We start from the raw sequence: 18,898 nt of genomic DNA, 5'->3' as shown, positions 1-18,898 counted from the left end.
CCTGGGTTTCAATTAAATTGACTGGCACTGGTCTGACTAGTCTCTTAGCCATGCAGTTCCTGCAGGCATGTTGGTAGATATGAAGCTGACTCAGTGCCATTTGGAAAGTAATTAATGGTGTAGTATGGATAAGAAATTTATAGCTGGAAAAAGGGAAATGCAGAAAAATGGAGACTATGGAAATGTGCATTCAATGGAAATCAAGGATATGTCCTAATTCCATTCAGAATGTATTTTCTTTTACAGTGGTTACAGCTCTTGGGGGTCATTATCGGTGTAATATGGGATGCCATTCTCTCAGACACACACAGACAAAAAACATGGTTTTATGTGCATTTCAAAGCATGATCCGTCTCTGTCAGGGCACATTCTCTGCTTCCCCGTCTTCAGATGCCAGGACTCTTTTTCTCTTTCTCTAATCACATGGCTGAGGAGGAAAAAACTGGAGCATGCTCCCTCCTGTGGCTTAATTAGTTTTTAAGTTGAGGAAGCAGGTTGAGCAGGGTGTGTGTGTGTGTGAATGCATGTGTGTGTGTGTGGGTATGTGTGTGTGTGTGTGTGTGTGTGTGTGTTATATAAAAGGCTCGTAATTAAAGAGGAGATGTGCAGTTCTTCAGGACCTCTGGGAAAGGTCTGCATGATGGCTGAATTGCAGACAAACACACTGTAATGTTGCTGTAAATTACAAATGGCCATATATTGCGAGTAATATTGGAATAGTGCTGGCGTTTCAAGATTATGTGCAGTGTTTGCCAAATTTTGCTCAGGCAGTGAAAGTGTGAAAATGCACATTTGTAAGGAAAGTTCCCTTATAAGAAAGTAAATGTGGTGGTACCATGGTACAGTGGCAATGTGTACTATTATACTACTATACCAAAGTATTCATTTAGAGTAAATTTACATGCTTCTTCATTTCAAAGAGTATTCAATATATTTTTGTGATGGCAAAGTTGAATTTTCAGCAGCTCCAGTCTTCAGACATCATAATATAGCTGATATGGTGCTGCAAAAATTATTAAAATCTATTTTAAAACAGCTTTGCAGCTTAATATTTCTGTGAAAGCTGGAAACATTTTTCAGGATGCTTGGCTGAAAATTATTAGACATTTAGGCTATTTGAAAATAGATGAATAAGAGCATATTTTCCAAAAAGTAGAAAAATATTCAATAAACTGATGATTTATCTGTGCAGTCATGACAATCTTTTTAGTGTCCTAAAAATACATATTTTGGTGCATAACATTATTGCTAAGACTCTCTGCTGCACCATGCTTTCTTTGAAAACTTTAATTGAAATTTTTTTTTTTTTTAGATATATTCAAGGAATGATGTGTGCCCAAAAATCAGTGTGGTTCTTGGCCACTTGTATTTTTGATATTCTGTCATATTCAGTTATTCAAATGAGAAAAATCTTTGCCGTTTGTTTACTCAGGGTCCCCTTCACATCTTAGATGCATCTCACACTAACTTCCCCCATTCGGTCTCTCTCACTTTCTTTTCTCTTCCCCAGGGGACTTGTCCTGCTTTCTAGTCCTTCCCCTTTCCATTCATCATCTGCTGTGTGATAGGGGGAGTGAACCTCTTTTAATTAGCTGATTAATAATGAATGGGGCCGCTCAGTGTCTCCCGTTGCCCCGGTGTGGTGCTGCTGTGTTGGGGAAGATGAAGCGGATGCATGTCTTCGTCAGACGTCCTCTAACAGGCGGATGTCAGACTTCTATATTTTCTTTGAAATATAATGTAGCCAATTTTTTTCTTAAAAAGATAAGTGATTGGCTTTTAAAAAACAATCCATTTTGATATAAATATTCACTTGATCTGCAGTAATATAAGAATGCAAAATTTAGTTTGATTTATTTAGCAACATGTTCTTTCTCGTCAAGTCCTCCGTCATGTTTCACTGACTATAACTTTTCTGTTGCTCTATTACACATAGGCTACAGGAGACTGATTTCTGTTATCATTGAGAGTTTTGTGATTCTAAAATCCTGAAAACAGGCTCGTCATCATTTTCCAAAATTACTGTGACATTGCTTGTAATGGTCATTATATAAATATATACAGCAATGGTCATTTTGTGTCATTGCAGTTAAAAAGAAAATAAAGTAGTCCATACTACTCAAGAGGGCGTTAACTCACCAAACCTGTATCTTTCTTCTGTAGAAACATAATAGAAGATATTTGTGGAATCATGGTAACCAAACAACTTTGATGATCATTGATTTTGATTGGATGAACAAAAAACATTGAGACATTTCTCAAAGTATATTATTTTGTGTTCCACTAAATAAAGGTTTGGAATGACATGAGTGAGTAAATGATGACAGAGCTTTCATTCCAGAATGATCTATTCTGAACCGCCTCAAATGAATGAGTCAGTGAGTAGAATTCGAGAATCAAATTAGTCTGAATGAATCATTGTCAGCGAATAACTGTGTTCTGTAAAATAAAGCAATAATAAAACTTCAGAAAGCTAATGTTTAATGCACAGGGAAAAATGACCAATACATTGTTCAGTTTTATTTCTTTCCTGTTCCACACAAAAAGGAAATTTGAACTTGGGTGACTTGAAGAACTTGACGATCATGGAACTTTCAGTTTATTTATCAGACCGGAGGCCACACTCATCTTAAAACAGCACTCAGGGTCTTGCTCTGTCAGCATTCATTGACATTTCTCTAGAAAGTCTATCCTTAATAAGAACAGACATCGTTACTTGAGAGAGAGACTTTGTTCTGACTATTTTTTCCGTCACTATGTCTGTCCCCTCGCTCTCACCCTGCTCGTCTTTTCTTACTCCATGTCTCTCAGTCTCTTTCTTTTTCATTCCACTTTTTGTTTTAAGTGACTCTTTATTTGACTCCCCCAGTGAGCTGTGAGAATCACAGAGAAACCCCAGAACACAGAGGTATTAACTCTGTAACCTCCCTAACCTTGTGCCCTTACACTCCTGCTGAACTAATCTACTGCCACCCACTCACACACTCACATATACACATCCCAGAGGGACGGGCAGAAGGTTAAGAATAGCAGAAAAATAAGACACCGGTGTGTGAACAGAAGATAAGTGTATGAGAGAGGGCTGGTCTTGATGTATGCCTGTCTGTTTTTGCCGTCTCGGTGGAATACTCGATACGTGAATGTGCTGCGTAACAGGCTGCTCTGTCCTCATCTTTGCCCACATGCGCGATGCTATGTGAATACTCATGAGTCTAGAAGGCATGCCTATATTCTCCTCTAATCTTTACCTCTTTCATTTCTCGGTCTGTGTTCTGGTACCAGAGCGCACTTTTGCAGGCCTGAATGATAAATGGTGCAAGAGAGGAGGAAAGCAGAGGTCCTGTCACTGGTCTGATGGGGTCTGTAATGCTGGCCTGATGCCCAGGCGCAGATCTGAGACTGCAGCAATAAAATATGCTGCTGCAACTGCTGCACAGCATCTGATGGGCTGCTTACATTGAAAGGGTTTTTCAAGTGCATATATAGAGTGATATACAGTAGTGCTGTTTTTGAAAGATTAATATCCAAACTAGTGAGCGGGTGGAACCTTTTACTCTTACACACAAGTACTGTGGCAGATACAGATTAACGTTAGTGCTTTAAATACATGAAATATTGTAAACAAATGAACAAATCAACAGTATTTTTACAGCATTTATTCATCTAGATTAATGCTAATTTCTTTAAAAATTATAAATACTAATATATACTACTACTACCACTGATAATAATACTAATTATTATTGTTTACTGTTAATTGTAATATTTAGCAAATATTAAATTTAACATCCATTTTACATCCTGCAAAATGTGATGCCACTTTTAAAACTATTTTTGTTTTATTTTTCATAAAAATAAAAATAAAAGATTTCAATATCTATCTTTTATTGGTTTTGGCCTTAATTTGTTTGCCTCAGTTCATTTCTGATAAATTGCCATACGTTTAGAATAATACTGTACATGCAGTAAACATGTTGTTCATTATTACCTAAAGCATTGACTAATCTAAATAATTTCAACCCTATTGAAAAGCATTCCCACTTTTTATTTACATTGCACTTAATTCACTCCTTAAAACATTTTCAGGACAGATTTAAACCTATTTGCATGATAAATGCATTAACTAAATTAAATGTAAAACACAAATATTTATTGCTCTTCATCCTCTTCTGCTGAAGTGATCCTGATCGCAGTGTCCTAAATCTCATCTGGGAAGTAACAAAGACAGTTAATCAATAGCTCATTGGCTGTAACAGCTTCAGTGGGGTGACATGATTGGATGAGGTCGAGGGAGGAGGAGTGAAAGCGAGCTGTCATAACAGTAAATAAGAAAGAGGAGCAGTGTGGGTAAATAGCTCTTCAGCGGGAATAAGTGAATGACACTAATAACCCTCTCGCAGTCCTCAATCACCAGACACAAATGCGCATAATTATTTTAATGGTATTTCGCATGCTGTAAAAGACGGCTGCATCAGTAAAAAGTAATTAGTATACGGTACACACAAAAAAAAAAAAAAAAAAAAAAAAAAAAAAAATATATATATATATATATATATATATATATATATATATATATATATATATATATATTGGAAGTCTTCACTATAAAGGGATAGTTCTCCCAAAAAGTAGAATTCTGCCAACATATTTTCAAATGTTTGTTTATTTCTTTACGCCAATCCAGCGTCTATGGCTGTATTCATGGCAAGAACCAGTTAATCAATACACAAGTCGATCCATACACACACGTCCAGGGACAATTTAGAATGTTCAATTAACCTAACTTGCTTGTCTTTGGGCTGTGGGGCAGAAACCATAGCACCCAGCGTAAACCCACTCAGACACAGGGAGAACATGCAAACTCCACAAAGAAAGGCCTCCTGTCCTTCAGGGCTAGAACCAAAGACTTTCTTGCTGTGAGACAACAGTGCTAACCACCGAGCCACTGTGCCACCCACGAATCTCAAATGTCTGTTATTGTCAATCAGTAGGGCCAATGACTTTCATTTTTATGGACAAAACATTCAAAAATCTTTTGTGTTCTCTAGGAGAATTTCGTACAGGTTTGGAGTGACATGATGATAATAAATGATAACAGAATTTCCATTTTTGGGTGAACTATCCTTTTCATGACGTACATTGATTTTTGAATGCATAACAGATGCTAGTTCTTGTAGCACTGTGATCATGGAATAATCAGGGGCAGTATTGTTTTCATTGCAGTGCCCTTTCTATTATAACTGGACCATGGCTTTCTCCTTAACCTTTCTCCTCTATTGTCTTTATCCAGACCATACAGACTCACTGTGGAGGCTGCTTTATCTGTAATGAATGAAGAGGAGAGGGCATCAAAAGGAAGAAAGCGAGATGGGCGGGAGTGTGAGAGAGCAAGCAGATGATGTGTTGAGAGGCAGAAATCCCCACGCATGACTGTTAATATACAGTAGGCAGTGGGGTAATGAGCGAGCCGTCACCGAAGCAGCACTTGAATTAGCCAGCGCTTGAGAGAGATTTCAACAGCCTCCTACAATGGTGACCGGTATAATGCAACCCCCCCAAACCCTCCCTTCTACCCCCAAAGCACTTTTGCATTGCGTTCCATGTGCTTCTGGTAGGCCACTGGCAACTTAACAATTGGGTTTTGGGATTTGGCATTGGGTTTTGCTCTTAGATTTGATTAGATTGGATTAAGGACAGGATCAACATAACATTTTTTGTCCATTGTTTCATGTGTCAGCACCTCCTGTCCAGTTCTCTGGGAAGTGTTGGTCACTTTCACAGCCCACCAGGAGGCAGCACTAACAGCTTAGCCTTTGAGGATTTATTTGGCTCCCCTTGGCTTTCATTAAGAGCAATAAACACATGTTTAATGCTGTTGGCACACAGCCCTTTTATTTGAATCGGACCCAAGATACTCATGGAGCATGTGCTTCAGGGAGGGGCAGCTGGAGACATGTCTGCTGTCCAATCCTTCCTCCTTCCAGGGATCCTGTGTACAAGCTATGGGACTGGTTTTGGACATGGGCCCGAAAATAAGTCGATATTGATTTATTTTTGGCCTGTAGGGGAGAAAATGGAAATGCTTGACAGAATATTGAGTGACTGTCTACTAATCATTTTTGTGTAGTACTATGACAGTCCCATTCACCTCTGCACTTTCCACCTCACAGTCCCATTTAGCATCTGTACTTCTCATTTTATCAAAAATATTTACATAACCATCGAATAGTGCGAGGGTTGGCAACCAACACTGGCACGAGGGAGGGTTATCACTGGTATGTGGACAATAAAGAGAAAAGTGCATGTTTTTCATTTGGATTTTCAAGTTGATCTACATTTTGAGATAATCATGACTTGTAGTCGCACAGCCTGTTTTTTACATTAGGAGCTATATATACTATTAACCTACAGGTGCACATCTCTGACACAAGCCCAAAGTATTCTTCAGTTTTGACATGAAAGCTTAGCTTGTGTGTACAGTTGAACACATAGCCTTTCGAAGTATACTTTAATTGTGGTCACCTACACATTGTTTTTTCAATTCTCTAAAAATGGGCCGCACCATAACCTTGCATCTTTTTCCTTAAGAAAATGAGCGGTTAGTTGAGATTTACTGTGGTAATCAACATTATTCCACTAATGCTGTTTATTGAGCTTAACTTGTATTGAACCCAGACGCTTTTGCTACTGAAACTAAAACCCTTGCAAACCCTTTCTCTCTATTGTAGTTCTCTTCTGATTAACCAAACTATGTTGTATTTTTAGCAGGGTTAAAGTTGCTTGTAGTGTTTATATTTTGTAGGCAGCTTTGGTTAATTTTTCTGCTAATTGAATCAGTGTTTGTGTGCAGATACTGTTGACATTCACTTTATTTTGCCCCTTCACCACCTTCACGGTGGGTCGACATTCGGGTCATAATCGCTCCCGGCTGCTCGGAGTACAGCATGACGGACGCGATTGAGAGGGAATTGGCTTCAGCGTCTCTGCCTGAGGGGACTCCTTTTGAATCCTATGTGTTTACAATTAGCAGATGGCGTCTCAGATTGTTTCGGTGATGCTTGATAAATGCAACAATCTACATGATATGCTTACAAAGAAGAGTCACATAGGAGAAAAAGAGCGATCCCTTGCTTATTGAATCCCTCATGGTAATGGTTCCCTTGTGTTTCATGGAACTGCACATATCCCAAATGGACTACTATTTAAAGTAACGTTACACTTCTGCTATAACCATTTGATTTCCATACTTTATGTATATATGATTCATATTCAGATTTTAGGATCATTAATCATGCTTTTGACAGGCACAGATGGCACACTGTGAAATTTCCAAATGGCTTCTCTCTAAAAGGCAGTCACCTGGAAAACACACACACACATTCATGTTTTAATGGTGTTGGAGACTTTCCATTGACTTCTGTTGTTTTATACTGAGGAAATAAATGATGTTATATATATTTTAGCCATTACTCTATAAGATTTTTTGATGAATAATATTTTAAAAGAGCGGCCGGCATTTATTTAAAATACATACCATATGTAAGTCACAACAAATGAAACAGAGAGGCACTCAAAAGTTTTATGCGAAGTGTGTGGTGTTACATTTACTCTGCTGTGTGTATCTAAGCAACAGAGATACTCGTTTCATATGTAATGCAAAATTGCTCCCTGCTGGCAGCATTCTGCTTTTTCAGGGCCAAACAATTTTACAAATTTCATTTTACCTTTACCACAACAAATCTATATAGATGAAACTCTCATGTCCTTCCCAGGTGTGACAGTGAGGAGTATTACTTCATTTTCTTCCTCCAATCACTTGTAGGAATCTTTGCACAGTAATTTACAGTTGTGGCCAAGCTAAGGTTAAACTAAATTTCATAGGTGTCTGTTAGCAGGTTCCAGGTGATAAGTGCTCTAAAAAATGAGACCTATGGACGATCTGAACCACTGGAACCCGCATGAACAATTAGTGATTTGAAATGCAAAGCGACTCATTTATCTCCAGCCAGCTGCTCAGTGGAGCCTCAGTGGCAAAAGCTAAGAACAGCCTTTGAATAAAAGTGCTTGTAGTTTCAAGACAGAGGTGAGAGCAGTGGTGAAAGTTTGGGTGGTGATCTCAAGACCACCTTTTCACCCCAGGCAGAAGCTATAAAAGCACTAATTAAAGGATTTTTAAAGTGCAAACAGTGACTGAGATGAGGAAAATAAAATAAGCATAAAATACGATGCCTGACTCCCAGGGTTTATAAGCTTCTGGCTGTTATAAGAGCAGTTTGTGTTCTTGTTTTCAGTGGTTAGCGCTCATCACCGCTGAAGACACTCCTGCTGACCTGCTCTAAACAGCCTGTCAGAGAACACAAGCGCTCATCGGATCCCTGCGGTTCACACCTGCCCTGCATCACTGTCAGACACTTTTGACTGGCTGTGTTTGGAGTCGGTACTCATTGGGTGAATGGGGATGTGGAGTGTCAGAAGTTTTAAATATTAGCATTATCTTATCTCATCTAATGGCTGCCAATCTGTATTCATTACGTCACTTTATGGACATCAGATCAGTTATTTGTAGAGCTGCAAAACGATTAATCGCGATGAATCACATTCAAAATAAAAGTTTACATTTACAAACTGTATGTGTGTGTGTACTGTGCATATTTATTAAGTATATATAAATACACACACATATTTGTGGATATTTTAAACATATTCGTCTGTTTATATTTGTCTGGTGTATAATTTGTATTATATATAAATATACAAAAATTATATATAAATCTAACATATTTTTCCTTAATATATACAGTACATGTACAGTATATGTGTGTATTTATATATACATAATAAATATACTTGGTACACACACATATACTATGTAAACAGAAACGTTTGAATGTAATTGTTTTGCTAGTTATTTGTATAATTTAATGAAGTATATTAGTATAAAGTATAATAATTAAACATGATCTTTTGCGGTTTTCATAAATTGCCTGTGTAATGTTTCGATTCATGTTCTCAAAGACAACGTCTTGGGCTCGATTCCCAGGAAATGCAACTATTTATTCGCAATAAATAAGTACTTAAATGTAAATGTTTTTGATCATTGTTGGCAGCATTGATTATAAATGTCTAAAAACCATTTAAAAACTATTTCAATAGTACACTGAGTTTATTTTTCAGTCTGTGCCATTTTTTGGTATACGTTGTGGTCTAGTTGTTTTTTCTTTTCTTTTTATTGCTGAACAATTTTAATGATCCAGTGAACTTGTAAATACCACTGTCAGTTCTGGGTTTTTGTAGGTCAGTGAAAAAATGCATGGAACAGCAATTTAATATTGAATATGACTCACTGGTCTCTTGGTATCTCTTTTGTGTAGAGAACAAGTTCCAAATAACCAAATAAACCAAACTTTACATCGGTGGATGTATATAAAGAGCATATGCATTTTCTTGTTCACTAGAATGGATTAATATAAAATAGATGAGATTGTGTGGATTTTAGTGCCCACTTTAAATAACTAATAATGTTCTTATGCATGTTAAAATAATATTGGTGACTGTAGGTCATTGTTGTTTTTCTTGCATCAACAGTCAACTTACAAATTGTTGACAAAGTATAACTTAACATTCAGGTTGACTTGTACAAGCCACTTACATACAGTACAAAATACCTGAATCAGCAATGTGCATAATAAATAAGCATAAGTAACCTTTTCCATTCAGCCTTTAAAACAGACTCCATTTGTTTCAGTCATTGTATAATTATGAAGTTTTTCTGCTGGAGCCCTGATGCTGCTGCATTAATCAAAAATAGATCTGAGTGGGACTTACAGGGCCTTGGCAAGAGCCATGGATTACTGCTGGGTGCTTAACTTTACTGCCAAATCTCATGCTACAAACTCTTTGATAAGAAAAGAAAATAGTCCTGGAAAAATAAGTGGATTTCAAGGCCTAACATGGAATACATTTTTTGTAGTAGAGACACACAGTAGTTAATAAGAAACTTCTATGAAACTTTCTATGGTTTGACGTGGGCATTATAGCGAAGGCAGGGCTTATGTGAAAAATAGAAATAAGACCCTTGTCTGTGTGTACAGCAGAGAAGATCTGACACAGAGTGGTGGTTGATGGGAGAAGGTCTGATGATTACTGATGCATGTTATTGCTGAAGGTCGCCAGCAGGCATTTCACTCTAACTGATGAACTTCCACTTATTGATCTGTTGAGGCCCTGCGGTGGGAAGATGAGGGAAGCCTCTGAGGACACATGCTGAGCCTCTGGGGATGCAGTTCCACTGTGCAACCATGAGGACATGATGTCATGCTGCTCCGTGCATGCTAGCGAATCAAAGCTGTGCTCTTTCAATTTACTGCTATGTAAGGAGTACATGTAAATAGAAAGTGAAGATAGAGGATGAAATGAAATTACTTACTGCCATTTTCTCCAGATCTATACTCTGGACTTTCTTGAATATATTGTAGAATTCACGGAGTATGTCAACTTTTAATTGAATTAGTGACATTTAAGGTAAAGATGCTGTAAATGTAAAGGTTATTTTTTGGAATCTTTGATTACATGGAGAACCATGGAAGCTTTTAAATGCACATAATGTTCTTTATAGTTTCTTCTGGTTATTTAATGTTCTTCAGGCTAAGAAGAACAATTTTTATTTTAAGAACTGCTCCTGTAAGGTTATTTTGGTTTTGCAGCAAAAACCCTCTATTGAAACCAGTATTATTATTAAAGAGTAAATTACTGTTGCTTATATATGAATAAATCCTTTAATTCTAAGAAAGTGCTGAGTTCAATTACCACTTAAACTCAATCAACTCTGTATCTTACAGGTTGTTGTTATTTTTTGTAACACAAGTTTCTACTTTTCCCATTGCTTTCAGACATTTTATTCACACATGCCTCCTTTGCAGCTTAGTAACCTAACATCTTTTTTTTTTTTGTGTGTGTGTCAAGTGTTAGTTGAGAAACATCTTATAGGCGAGTGTTGTTTTTCTCAGCAAATGATAAGAACACTGCCTGTTTACTTGCTTGAGAGACTCGAATGTTGTTGACTCATCCATGTTTATGTCTTTTTTTTGCAAAGAACTCACGCTAACCTAACTTGAGCCTAGCTTTGATTAGTTGTGCTCTTGTAGGTTTCCATGGTTTCCTTTGCAAACGAGAGCTGTTTGCTTTAATGATTAGAAAAATGTATGATTTTTAAGGGAATTCGTAGAAATTTGAAGTGTCTTTTGACATGAGAGCTTCAGCATTTTCAGATGACATAATTTTGACTAATAATTGGCAACCCAGAAAGAAGTGAACACAAATTTGTTTCCACTGATCCTGTCTGAACCAGTTTGCTTGTGTAATCTACATAAAGAATACAGCATGCAGTTGCCTCCAACAAAAACAATATTTTAATGTAAATTTTAATGTAAATTATATTAGTCAACCAACAGGATTCCGTGTTTCTTTATAAGTGTTTAGGCAAAAACATGATCTAGTTGTATGCAGGCATTTGTCTTCCTAGAGAGTTCTCTTGGTGACTCACCTCACAATTGCATTAGTTGCTGTATGGCATTTTACACATGTCTCTGTGTGTTCATCTCAGCGCAAGGCAATTACGCCAAGATGAAATATTCATTGGGTCCCCGGATACTCTCTTCTGTGCCCTCGAGTCCGGCATTAGGCTATAGATTGCATCTGCGTTTTGTCCTCTCCTGTGATACAACATCAATGACATGTCATGAAAGTGGCGCGAGATGCCATTCAGGCTTTAACGACATACATATAAAAGAGATCCAGGGACCTTTCAGGTCTTTATTTCCCCTTTGCCCCCTGGGTAAACCTTCAGGGAAATCAACAGTTTGATATGCAGAGGCATGCTGAAAAGTGTATGGAGGTAATAAAGGCATGCATAGACGTGGCATTTAGCCAAATATGCTTGCTGATATATATACGTGCCCGTGTCAGCCTTTGAGCCTAGTGACAGTCTTTTATCATTGATATGACAAAAAGTCATCGAGGGGGAACCAACGCTGATCTGTCCTTGTTTGTGTTTATGTATGTTCTCTGACATTTACTTTGCCACGTGAAAAGTGCCCCTGGGTGTCACATTATGGATACCGGGGGGCTTTAGTGGGAGAATTCTCATTTTGCTGAAATGAAACTCACGCTGGGACCAGCCTTTTATCATCTAAGTGCTTTTTGGTTGATGTACTTTTTATGCTTGCTGACAGAATTTCTTTTCTCTCTTCTCTCTTCTTTCCTTTCGCTCCAGGCCTCGTGAAGCTGGGAATCCACTGTGTCACATGTCAGAAAGTTGCCATCAAAATTGTAAACCGGGAGAAACTCAGCGAGTCTGTGTTGATGAAGGTAAGATTGGGCTGTTTTCTCAGTGTACTGTATGAGATGACTAAAGTAAAGCAGTCTGTTGCTCTGCACTGAACTGAAAGATGTGTATATGGCTGTTCGTACCAATTCTGTCAGTTACATTTACACTGTAGTGGATGAGTTTGAATAGTTAAATATATTTAGATTACTCACAACGCTTATTCTATATGTTTATGTTTGTCAGCTCCTTCTGGAAGGGAAAGTTAGCATGATTTCTGTTCTAATTATGTCGTGGTTCTTGCTATAGCAATAAAACATGAAAGAGTCTTTTGAGTATGAACACAGCTGTCACTGTGCTGCTGAACTGCTGTTAGGGTATTGTTTGAGTACATGAAAGGATTACCTACAATTATTTCACCCATCTTCAGCAGCACACTACCACTATTCGACTGGACATTGATTAGTAGGAGTTCAGATAAGGTTATCTCTAATTGTTCATTATCCGGTATAAATCATGCACAATGCGTGTTACTGTCATCTCTCCATCTCTGATCCTCTAATTGGGGATGTATTTTGCTGAAAGTGACACGTTTGTCCCATCATACACAGCTCATGATATGGAAAGTTCCTTCTATAACGTTCCATGTTTGTTGAATGTCAAATGTTGGGGAGAAATTCATAAGAAAAGAATCATAAAATGTGGGTTGTTTACACTATTAACAAATGTAATATAATTTGTGACATGGAAAATGTTTACATTGAAACATCCGTGCTGATTGGCTCAAGTTTTAGAACATTACTCATGAGAAATCTTTTAACAAGTAAATTTTACAGCTGTAATGCGGTGAATTTGTGAACAATGTGCAGAGGTGGATAGAGTACCCAAAAACTGTACTCAAGTAAAAGTAAAAGTACTTCTAGAAATATTTACTCAAGTAAAAGTAAAAGTACTAGTCTTGAATAGTTACTTGAGTAAGAGTAAATCGGATAAAAAATCTACTCAAGTAGTTAGTTACTAGTTACTTTGGGTCACATATACTGAACCTATTTTTATTTAGATATATAAATAAAATGTATGTAATGTACATGTGTGTGTGTGTAAATGTATAAATTTCATCAGCCTTTTACTCCAATTGATTTAATTTATTATAAAACCCTGTTTACTTAAGTAACAGATATAGGTGTCATGCCATAACATATTTTTAATACAACTGACTTTAATTAAATGTGAATTTAACATTGAAAGTTAATGTGATATAAATATTGCTACTAATCTTTCATTGTTCAGAAAGAGAGCAAATAACATTTACATTATTAAAGATCATTTTCACTGACAGTCTAGAGTTCAGTCACTCTCAGAAACTCCCATTAAAATCGCTGAAACTGTTAACACTGTGAAATCAATATCTTAATTTTAGATTCGTACACACATCTGCACTTTGTTGTTTCTGATGAGAGAATTCGCCAGAAAGAGGTATTCAGTCAGTGAGCGAGTAAAGGAAGCACCGGCATTTTAGCGATGACTCATCGGAACACCTCTGATTGGCCAATGCTTTAATAAGCTCAACAGAACCGTGTGTGATTGGTTATAATGCACAGCGCTGTAGAAACGCATCTATCTCTGGCTCAGTGCCAGCAAGCGATCACAGATCTGAATTTAGCAACTGATGATATGACTTGCTGAACGTACTCGCACCGGTGTGATTGTATTAAAATTAATAAAATCTTAATCGGCTATTTTTTGTCTTTTGGAAGCTGCATTCAACTTGACTCCCCTCTGTTATAAGCCACACACGTACAACAAACTAATGTCACAGTGGTACCGTGTACTGTAATCGTATGTAAGGTAAGGTAAGTTATTACCTGATAAACAGTAGACAGCACACGCGTTCATCTAATAAGGATCTCCATCGCAAGCAAATAATAGCCTTTGCAGATTTGCTTTCAATTTAGTGCAGTTCCATAGCCCCGTTTACAACACTGCTGATATTTTAAACGTTACAACTCTGAGTGAAGTGAACCGCTTCAGACGCTCAGTGTTGGAGGCAGGGAACTGAACGACTCATTCAAACTGATTCATGAACCAATTCACCCGTTTGCCAATTGGTTTGATCAAGTCTTTGAACAGAATTCACTCAAAAGAATGAATCATTTGTGAATGGGCATCGTTCATTGCCCAAAGAAAACTAGACAGCGCGTTTGGAATAAACTGAAGCATTTATAACATTTATTGCATTAAGATAAAGTAATGTGAGGAGTGTCACCCACAGTAACGAAGTAAAAGTACAGATTTTTCCAAAAAAATGTACTCAAGTAAGAGTAAAAGTACCCATCTTTAAATATACTCTGAAAAGTATTAGTTACCCCAAAAAATTACTCAAGTAAATTTAACGAAGTAAATTTAACTCGTTACTACCCACCTCTGACAATGTGTTTTGGTTGAAAACCAATGGCATATGATGCAATTTATTATTTACTGGGTGTATAGTTTTCAGCACATTTTTACTGATGTTTTCAAAGTCATCTTTGAAATTTGATTGCAAGTTAGAAAACATTTCTGAACAGCAATTGGATGTTCCCCAGATATATAGATATATAGATTTTTTTGCTTCCATATAGAGCATATGTTGTGGCTATGGTTGTAAGGAGGTTTTCTGGAAATAAAAGATAAGTACTGATAAAAAAAATATATATATTTTGCTTTACAAATATGGTGGTCACATACCTATGTGTTTATAACATTATCTGAAAGTCAGCAGATGTTCTTTGCTTTATAGAGTGAATAATTGAGTCTGTCAAACTGCTACTGTGGTATTCATTTTAAAAAGAAAGTGACAAGATGGGCTTAAGAAGTTGCTGATGTTGCCAATTTGCTTTATAAATTCAGTGCGCTTTAACATAAACGTCACCTCAACTTTTGACCCAGTCAACGCAATTTCCTCTCAGTGCCCATCCAGCATCATATGGATTTCATTAAATGGTTAATGGCTCATTAACTCCTGGTGGATTGAGGGGCAGTAGTAATTTAGATGAGTTGATTGGTTCCCCATTGTAATTGGATTTGGGCTATACAGTCATCCGGTCCACATGCCGTCCCCAGACCCCCCTGCTCGCTCATAGTGTTTGGACTGTGGGGGAAATTGCTTCTCTGCAGGAAATAGACCTAAGCCTTATGGGAGTCTGATTGTGGATGCTAGCTTGTGTCTCATTGTCTTACTTTACTTTCTTCACCAGGCTGTATAATTTAGAAGACAAACGGGTGCTTTCAGATCCAAACATAGAGTTGGAGTAAAGCCGCCTCCATGACTGATAGTTAGTCGTTTTTCTCTGAAGGTCACCCTGTAACCCATTCTATTGTATCTCCTGCTTATTTTAGCTTCTCACAGGGGCTGTTGTCATAGCAACTTGACATGATTTGCTTGGGGAGGGAGGTGGGGTTGAGAAAATTATATGCTTATAGTAAAAAACAGCTTTAGATGTTGCACGCCTCCGTCAAAGTAGCTGAGATTTTGCGAACGACGGAGGCATAGGAGCGAGACCGCAACCTGCTGTTCTTTACGCATCAGAGTCCCAAAGTCATAACTAATCTTCTTTATGGTGTAATTTCCCAAAATTCCACCTTGATATACCCCATTTCAACTAGACTTCATCAACTCATTGGATAGTCTCCCAGTCATTGTCTGCTGTGTTTCTCCTGGAGTTCCCTCCTCACCCCAGTCTTGAAGGAATAAATAAACAATAATGACTTCATTAGCATAATTTTAGACAGTCAACAGGAGGTCACCTGTCATTCTGTTGTTTTCCTCCTTCTTCTCCTTCCATAGCCTCCAGCAAACCCCACGTTGGTTGACATTTGCATAGCGTGGAGCTGGTGTGCAGCTGTCATTGTGTGGAGGAGCATACATGGCTGTATGTAAAAAAGCAGGGGCTCGGCTACTTCCTGTCAGCGTGTGCGCTTGCTCGGACACCGTATACGAGAGACTGTGCATGTGTGCAGTCAGAGCCCAGGGTGAGCGCGTCAGGTTGTGTTTGTGTGTGCAGCATGTCTAAAGCTAGGTATGCAGTATGCAGTGTGTGTGTTCATGTCTACTCCCGGGGAGAGACAGTGTTGTGTGTTCGGTCGTGGCACGCACAGAACAGAAGCCTGGCATTTGAGAACATGCTCCTCGCAGAGAACTCCACGGCCCCTGCCTGGCCCTTCCTGAACTAATGAAGTCGTCTCTGACATTTTCAGACATGAAAAGAAAAGCTCTTTGACTAACTTTGCGGTCACACTAATGAGGGTTATGTCAGGAGGTGACCTCGGCCTACTTCGCCTCAGAGGATGTGCTGCAGATGCCTCACAGCAAGGTTTTTTTTTTTTTCAGGGGAAAGATGTGTTTGTTTGTGTGTGCTTTCATTGTATTGCATAAAATTCTAAGTGGTGTTTTTAAAACCAGTGAATTTGATTAAAAATAGGGAGCATTTTTGCAAGCGACAACAATGTTCCAATTCTAATGCCATTGCAAAAATTCGAGAAAAGCACGCTAACTGTTCTGTCTTTTGCCGGCACAGATGAGAACACAAAATTATTTAGAGTCCCAGCCTTAGAAGAGACAAGAGAGCCGTGGATTTATTGATTTAGCCTATTTACTGTATATTACGCTGCTGCCACACAGATCTAATAAACATCGGTTTCTTTGCCTGCTGTTTACCTTCACAGACATAATGGACAGTTTTTGTGACTCATGTATGTTTTAACATAAACTTGTGTGTATTTGACAGTTTAAGTGCAATAAGACTTGCAAAAAGAGAACTTAGTTTAGTACCCCCATGCCACGTGACAGATGCTTTTTGTGTGTGTGTGCTCAGAAAAGTGTATGTCCGAAGTTTAAACTAATAGACATAATTAAAACCAAACATGTTTTTAGCAGAGAATCTGAGGTATGAGCTGTAAAGGCACAGCCCTGTTCTGGAAAAGGGGGTGGGAAGTAGCAGCTAATTTGCATTTAAAGAGACATGTATGAAAACAACATGTTTCTGCTTCCACTCAAAATAGGCATTTTCAAAAAGATATAAGAAATTATCTGTGCAGTATTTTGAGATTAAATTTTGCAGACACATTCTAGTGGCATTTGAGACTTATATTACCTATTGTACAATCGGGCATAATAGGTCTCCTTTAAGATACTGGAAAAGCTTTTTTCATTGTTTCCACTCCAGTCCCATTTAATGGTGCTGTGGAAAAGCTGTTTTAAGATGCTAAATAGTGTGCTTATCATTCAGTTTCCCTTGAGGCAGGCTACTCAAAACTGTTTATGACAAACCATGCATTAAACATCATTCCCTCCTAATGAATGACTGCCTCTTGACACTGCAGGGTGGATCCCAGTAAACATTTCAGAAAGGTATCACTCTTTGGTTTAATCAAGTCTTGGGTGGTTAATGGTAAATGGCCCAGGGGATGGTGGGTGTGAAAGTTTCTCTCGGCGTGCGGTGTCAAATCCAGACGGGTCCTGAGGGGAAAGCTAACATTTCTGAAACCAAGCCCAGTGTTGCCCAAGAGACTGGCTGCTAAAGAGAAGGAGGGACATGTTGCACCCCTGCAGTGAGGAGATAACTCAAGCTGTGAATGAGTGCCAGAACACACACTATATATTACAGTGAAGGTGGAAGATAACCTTAACTATATGTTTTAACTTAACTATATTTTAAAGGAGAAGTGTACAATTTTTACACCTCTTGCAGCACCAAACTGTGTTGAAAAAATATTATCATTACCATCCATTAACTTCACGGTTCCTAAAGAGTGAAATTTCAACCATTCAAGTATTTAAATCTAGCTTATTTACAGTCTGTTTTTAAAAATGTTTTTCTGATGCACTGTACTGTCCAGGCAGTCAAAACTAAGAGTTGATTCATTTAACTCACATTTTGTGGTGTTACCTCATAATTTTCCTTTTCAAATTGAAGGAGCAAAATGGCTCAAAAAGTTATTCCCAGTTTCCCCTTAATAATAAACTTAACGAGTGCTATCATTGTTACTGGTTGTACATATCTGTGTTATATAACATAAAAATTATGTAACATTTTTTTTGTTTTTGTCTTCTGTTAAGTATGGAAGTATTATTGCAGGATATAAACTCGTGATTGCTAGCTGTACGGACAGAATTGCAAGATTAAAACTCACAATTCTGACTTTCTCAGAATTTCATTTTAAGTCAGAATTGTGATTTATAAAATCAGAATTATGAGTTATGAAGTCAGTAAGTGCAGAAATGGTTCAAATGGAAAAGAGACTATTTTGTCAAATGTACCAAAGTCAAATGGTCCCCAGGCCACCAGGACATCCTTATATTTGAGCCTTGAGAGACTTTATTTCTAACCTTTCCTGGTCTCCAGAGTTGTGTATTAGCTCTTGCTGACCTGGAGTACTTTAGTGTTTGTAAGGTGCTGATGCTTTGCTGAGTGAGATATGGAGTCAGCTCTTCACAGCGATGATCTGGAAGAGCTGATGAACTGTGACGCCCTACACAGAGAAGCAGCTCCACATCTGGGTATGACTTATCCTGCTCTGCCCCCCGTGGTGTTCGCT

At 37.9% G+C, this 18,898-nt stretch overlaps 1 protein-coding gene across 4 annotated transcripts in view; it reads left to right on the top strand.

Annotated features, from left to right (window-relative positions):
- Positions 1–18,898, top strand: part of LOC127962646 (serine/threonine-protein kinase BRSK2-like) — a 119,905-nt gene that overhangs the window by 49,000 nt on the left and 52,007 nt on the right. For all 4 annotated transcript variants that reach the window (XM_052562275.1, XM_052562274.1, XM_052562277.1 and 1 more), the window contains exon 2: positions 12,272–12,366. In XM_052562275.1, the coding sequence (XP_052418235.1) occupies positions 12,272–12,366 (95 nt within the window). The remainder of the gene's footprint in view (positions 1–12,271; positions 12,367–18,898) is intronic.

Source organism: Carassius gibelio, chromosome B7 (genome assembly GCF_023724105.1).
Source record: "Carassius gibelio isolate Cgi1373 ecotype wild population from Czech Republic chromosome B7, carGib1.2-hapl.c, whole genome shotgun sequence".
Lineage (NCBI taxonomy): Eukaryota > Metazoa > Chordata > Actinopteri > Cypriniformes > Cyprinidae > Carassius > Carassius gibelio.
Note: the sequence above shows the minus strand (reverse complement) of the source record. Positions and strands in the feature narration are given on the sequence as shown.